At 55.6% G+C, this 6,545-nt stretch overlaps 1 protein-coding gene across 1 annotated transcript; it reads right to left on the bottom strand.

Moving 5' to 3' along the window:
- NGB (neuroglobin) lies at positions 1-6,545 on the bottom strand. Its single transcript, XM_064716054.1, has 4 exons — positions 6,319-6,545; positions 4,905-5,016; positions 3,279-3,398; positions 1-2,132 (listed from the first exon to the last, which is right to left on the bottom strand). The coding sequence occupies exons 1-4, from the start codon at positions 6,423-6,425 to the stop codon at positions 1,986-1,988; spliced, it is 486 nt and encodes a 161-aa protein (XP_064572124.1). The 5' UTR covers positions 6,426-6,545; the 3' UTR covers positions 1-1,985.

The raw sequence follows: 6,545 nt of genomic DNA, 5'->3' as shown, positions 1-6,545 counted from the left end.
GAAGACTCACTGTTGTTTTTTAATAAACAGTACAGCTGGGTATAAGAGGCACACAAACCAGTTCTCTTGGGAGTTACATAAAATGTGGCACAGAAGAGCAGACGTCAAGGAGCTGGGAAAGCTAGAGGGAGCAGGGATGGTTTGGGTAGTAACACCCACATCCCACCCATCACAGAGCTGCCTACTTGTCACATGGAGCCAGGAGGTGTCCCATGATGCTGAAGGCTGATGCCCCATAACAGGGTTGCAAAGAGGACATTCCCAAACCCTCGTGCCCCCTACAGTGACATCAAAGCCCCAGCTCCTCCATCCCTCACTACTGGGTGCAAGAATGGGGAGGACTCCACCTGACTCAGCTGATGGAGAGAGTCATGGGCCAGGATGGACAGGACACCACCACACTGCAGGGCTGCAGGGGCAGAACATGGTGCCATGGGGAGGACAAGGAACACTCCCTGCTTCACAACACCTGTTAACTTTCCTCCAAACATAGCTGGGGGGCTTTTTGATGGTAGCCCACGGCAGGGCACTACAGACCCATCTTACAGAGCACCCCATCATCCCCTCCATGGCAGGGACCTAGGAGACCTCAGTTACATTGAGAAGGCAGCCTTCTCCTGCCCCAGAGTGGAGGACATCTGAGAACAGGAGGAATGTGTCTTCAGAACAGGACCATCTCAGACTCAGCACTGGGATCCTGCTGTCCTGAAGAAGAAGCAGAAAAAAGGGTGCCTCTAACTGAATAATTGCTCCATGTCCTTGTCTGGGACTAACAGTGGCCAGAAACATTGTTCTGCTTGTTCCACAGTGACTTCCCCATAAAGATGAACTCTTCCTCAAAGTGCTCGAGTTCAGCCCCTTCACAAAGCCTTCAGGTGCTGCCTCTCAGCAGTTTTCTGGGATTTCTTCTAGCAGATGCTGTCTCCTCATTGCTGTGAGCGTGAGGAACTCTGCAGATGGGCACTGTGAGCAGCTGGGTAGCGCTCCAGATTCTGACAGCATCGGCAGAAAGATTCCAGCTCTGCTTCCTCTGGCCAAGAGCCAGAATTTCTGGAAGCTGTTGCTATGACACCATTGCAACCTTCATTTTAAAGACATCTTTTCCTTGGATTTATTTTATTTTCCTAAACACAAAGCAGTAAACAGACATTGCTACTGCTGCTGTTGCTGCATTTCAGATGGCTCTAAGGTTAAACCAGCTGGCCAAATCAACACAAAGCCTTTCAGCTGGCAGCCCAACCCTGCCAAAAGTAGTCTCACCTTGGGATTAATGTGACACCATTGCCTGAAGCATTCCTAGGAAACCTACTGGGTTGTGGCCAACCTGACACAGGGAAAAGCCAGGGATCCCATCCAGGTCAGAGGCAAGGAAGAAAAAAGCACCAGGATCAACCATCTGGTAAGGATATATTGATGAAGGGAGGGGGGGAAACTCTCTGCGAGGTTTGAGGACAGCCACACGGTGTGACCAGCCTTGCTCTCTTGCTGCCTTTTGACCTGCATGGAGCCAAATCTGTCACTGCCACAGCTGAACCAGGTACAGCAGCACAGAAGGACTGAGCATGTCAGACCTGGCAGATAAAGCACAGCAAATAGGATTTTGGGCAAATAAGCCCAAGAGGCCTGTGCCAGCTGTCACCTACCTGTGGTAGCAAGAGGAGGGAAGATGAGCAAGCTAAAACCCAGAGTAGGTACCTGGGTGTTGGCATTCCTGAAGGAACTTGGGGCAGGGTGGCATACCTGTGCTGCGGCACTGCCAGGCTTTCTGCAGGGACATGCCCTGCCGGCCCTGAGCAAAGGCAGACACACGCTCGTGTTGAAGCAGGATGGAACCAGGTGAGAGCCCTGCAGCAGTGTGAGTGACAGAGGCAGCCATGGGCTGGGGCACACAGCAAGACAGAGGTGGGGAGAGGCAGCGAGTGTGGTGTGAGACTCCCCGTGCTCAGGACCGCTGCATGGTCAGGGACAGGGATGGCTGGCAGGACCTAGTCCCCTTCTGGGAGGCTCTCCCAGCCACGTTGCATGGCTTTCACCACAGCACTGTAGAGTTTGCTCCAAGCTTCCTGCACCTCTGGGCTGAAGGCAGCACCAAGGCATTTCTCCAGCATGTACAGCAAGGACTCGCCGACAGTCTGCAAACCAAACAAGGAGGTGTCAAGCTCAGCACCAGAGGATGACATTCAGTGACTTGTCTCACTTTGCCACCTTTTTTGACTTCTACAGTTGCAGGGCGCCTACTCCTCTTCCACCAACAGTACCAGGCCCCTCCAGTCCCTGGCTCATCAGAGGGGGCCCAGAACCAGCCCATGCCGTCCTCTTCCCCTGCCCTGTGCTGGCCCTCACCGTGGATGAGTGTGGAGTGGAAGTCAGAGAGCAAGGGCTGACACTGCACATGTAACACCAGGGGAGAGGCGCACATCCCGTTTCTGTGGCTCCCAGGTGCGGGTAGCTGGCCCCATCCCTTGGCACAGCTGTGGAGCAGCAGAGCTGAGTCGTGCCCTGATGTCAGGAGAGTGGATCAGACTCCATGCTGGATGCTTAGGGCATGTCTCAGCGCCTCAGGCTTCTCCACAGGCACTGCTCCTCACAGAGCTGGGAGCAGCCCTGTGCAGGAGCACCCTCCCACTGAGTCAAGGCTGGCGGCATCACTGCCCCAAACAGAAGGGCCCCTGCTGCCTCTGAAGAGACCACAAGCTAGCAATAGGAACGCGCCAGGTGTGGGTTAGAAAGCTTTTCTTCAGCCCACCCTTTCCCACTGCATTTCTGTCCATGCTTGACAGCAGGAGAGGAGTGAACGAGGGTTTAATATGGAAGATGCTTGGGTGTTACTGGCATGGAGGAAGCAGGGGCTGAGGTGCAGCAACCCCATCCCAGTGCAGACACAGAGAGGGGAGGTTCATGCTCCCTTTTCCAGGTGGGGTGAGGTTTGCCCACAGCATCAGATGTAAAGGATCCAGGGCAAAGGCTGAGCCTGCAGCCCTGTGGCACAGGAGAGACTGCAGTGTCCTAAACCATGGCCCTCTTCAAATAGTGGAAATGCTTTGCTCCCATCTATCCTTTCTGCCTGGGCTTACTGGGCAAGGGCAGAAAACAAGGGGAGCTCAAAGGTTTCCCTCGCTGGGGCAGTGGCACTACATTGGTATCAGCACCTTGGACAGGCTGCCCTGAGCCATCAGCTCTCTCCAGACAGCTGAAGCCAGAGGAAGGATGGGGCAGCTGAGGAATGCAGGCAGGGGTGAGCAAACACAGCCACAGCGAGACAAGGGAGAACACCTCACCGAGAAAGACTCAACCTTCACACCAACTGCCTGGTGCTTCTTGCCAAGGTTGCAGAGATACTCTTCCAGGCAGGACAAGTTCTCCAGGTGGCTCACAGCAGCATCAATCACCAGCATCACCTAGCGCAGGAGCAGAAAGGCAGAATGGCATTAACAGAAAGGTTCAGCTTCCTTCCCAGAGGAAACAAAGTGTCTGATCCACTACTTCACTCTTGTCAGCCTGACCCCCTCCCAGGCCAGATGCCCTCTGAGCTTTTCTTTGCTCTGCTGTGATCCATGTGTCCCACCAGTGAGGCTGGCAGCAGCACACACCACAGCCTTCCCTGGGATAGCACCAGGGCTGCACAGCAAGCAGCACTGCTGACCACCCTGTCCCAGAGGGGATAAACAGCCACACAGCAGAGCAGTTGCAGGTTAAGACCCAATGCTGATGCAGTCATTAGAACTCCCATGACCCCAGGACAACTGCATGGGAACCCCAGAAGCTGCCAGGACCAGAGTTTCCAATTAGAAGTTGCCAAAATGGTGCAGTTGTGAATAAGGCCACTCCAGTTCTAAGATCAGCCAAGCTACTTTGAAGAGATGGGATGGGGACTACAGCCAGGTCTCTTGACCTGGTGTGGTAAAACACATAGCATAGTCTCCCAGGAGCATTAAGAGTCAAATGGAAACAGGACAGAAAAGATTTAATGAAAGATGAAGGGAACAGACACAACAAATTAGAAGAAGAGATTGAAGCCAGGGCATGGTTATCTTGGCAAAGCCAAGAGGTGATAGAATTGTGCACTGTAATTTCAACATGCCATTTATCTCCAACAAGAGCAAAAAACTATTTCAGCTCAAGGCAATAATCTTAACGTTGCCAATAAAGAGAGGCTGGAAAATAACAAAAAGATTGCAGCTATCAGAGGAGCTCAGTCCTGAAACAGCCTCTTAACAAGGAATAAAGACAGGCAAGCAAAGCACCAAAGTGGTTTAAAGGTGGAGCCAGGCAGTTTATGAAGGTATCTGCAAGCCAAGACTGTGCTTTGTCCCAGTGTGGCTTCTCTTCAGGGTTCAGCAAAGGGTCTGTGCTGCACCAGGTGTGCTGTGCATGCAAGAGCCTCTCCCCAGCACTGCTCCTTTCTGTGTTTGGGAGGAGGGGAATGTGCCCTGCAGCACCCCCCCAGAGGCTCTCTGAGAGGTGCTGTGGGCCTGCTGGCCCTGCAGCTGCACCAACAGCCCCTCCACAGCAGCAGGCCCAGGGTGGCCTGGCTCACTGCCCAGGTCTGTGCCAGCTCCTGCTCAGCGTGGGGTGAGCAGGGAGCTTCACTCCTCATCTGGACACAGGTGAGCTCCCCGAGGCACCTCCACAGTAGCAGAAGGATTCTTCAGCTTTCACAGGAAGCAATCCACTCTCAGATGAGGGCATGGTGCCTCTTAGCCACCATAACCTGCATTCTCATTCCCTCCCCACTGTTGTAGGGCACTTTGTCCGGGCCTTCTGCTAGTATGGGTAACCCCTGCAGTTACCATCTCAGGAGGAGACTTCCATGTGGTCAGACACACCACAGTCCCAAATCGTTGCCTAAGGGTTTCATCCTCCGTGGAGGCTGTGCTCCAGCCATGCCACAGCCCCTCTCTCACCTTCCTGATGTGATCCAGGAACTCAGGGGCAGAGAGGCATTCCTGAGGGCTGGCAAACTGCTTGCAGTTGTACTGGAAAAGGGGCAGCAGGTCAGGATCCAAGTCAAACAGCCTGCAAGAGCAAGAAAGAACACCCCATCTTCTTACTTCCTCAGCTTTATATAAAGTGCCACTCACCCCATGAGCAGCACACCCACAGCCTACTTCTGCCTCTCTTCCCACCTACTGATCCATCTCCATCTGTAAAAGGTCCAAAAGTTCTGAAAAGTTTTAGTTGGGGCAATCCAGATTGCCTATACACAAAAACCTTTCTGTTTCTCTAGCCCATAACCCCAGCTCTCAGACACATATTTATGGCATTTGAGAACTGGCACCCAACCCTCTGCAGTGTCTTCCAGCCTGCACCTTCTCCTCAAAGAGTTGGCTGTTATCTCAATTATTCCCATTCCCACTTTTTGATGCTCTTGAACCCAAAAGCTCCCAAATCGGGGAAGCTCCAGCAGCCATCTGGACCAAGGGAGGAATGTACAAACTCAGCTGATGCCCCATCCCCAGCACCATCACCAGCTCCCATGTCTTCTCCCCCTGCCCCCTGCCCCATCTCCCTTGCCAGGCACAAAAGGGACTCAGTAGCAGCCACCCAGGTAGATACAACTGGCCACCAGTAATTCAGGCAAGACACGTCTGTCTTCTCCTTATCCTGCACATTAAACTACTGCACCCCTCTCCCCCACATTCTTGTCACTGCTCTAGTCCTGCTCTGGGAGATCTGGATCCCTCTCGCTCCAAAAGCTGCTCATCAACTTTCCAGTTGTCCTTTTTAAACGACTTTTCATTGATTTTTCCTTTTTTCTCTTCACATAATTAATACATTAATCTGCTGGGGAGAGGCAAGAAGCTGGGTATCAGCCATTCCATCCGGCACACCATTTCTTCTGCCCTGAGACTGAATCCCTCCCTGGCGGCCAGGTCCGTTTCTGGGGCCGCACAGCCCTTCCCTGGTTCGCAGCCCCTCGGAGAGCAGGAGTGGCGGTGTCAGGGCGGGGGATCAGCGGCAGGAGCGCACAGAACCCGCCCGCCGCCTCTCTCGCTCTCCGTCTCGGCTGGCAAAGTTCTCCCTGGCGAAGGACGGGCACGGCAGGGCGGCAGCGCGGAGCGGAGCCCCCGGGCCCTGCCCCACCCGCTGCCCACGGCACCTGCGGCTCCCCGCGGGCCGCCAGCCGCGGGCGGGGACAGGGGACAGGGGACAGGGGACAGGGGACAGGGGACAGAGGACAGGGGCCGGGCCGGGAGCGGGCCGGAGCCGTGCCCAGCGCAGGGAAGCGTTTCTCCCCGAGGAGCGGAGCCCGTCTATCCCTTCCGCACGGGTCGGCGCGGCCGGGGCCGGGTGCGGGGGGCGCATCGCGCCGCTCACCTGCTGAAGAGGACGAGGCCGTGCTGCTCGGGGCTGCCGCTCAGCCGCCGCCAGCTCTCCCGGATCAGCGCTCGCTGCCCGCCCGACAGCGGCATCCCGCTCTCCATGGCGGGCCGGGGGCGCTGCCCCTGCCCCGAGGCGCGGCGCTGGCTCCGCGGGCGGAGGGGCCGGAGAGCTGCGGCCGCCCTCGCTCGCTCCGCCGGGAGCGGCAGCGCTGCCCCCGCGCC

Source organism: Zonotrichia leucophrys, chromosome 5 (assembly GCF_028769735.1).
Source record: "Zonotrichia leucophrys gambelii isolate GWCS_2022_RI chromosome 5, RI_Zleu_2.0, whole genome shotgun sequence".
Lineage (NCBI taxonomy): Eukaryota > Metazoa > Chordata > Aves > Passeriformes > Passerellidae > Zonotrichia > Zonotrichia leucophrys.
Note: the sequence above shows the minus strand (reverse complement) of the source record. Positions and strands in the feature narration are given on the sequence as shown.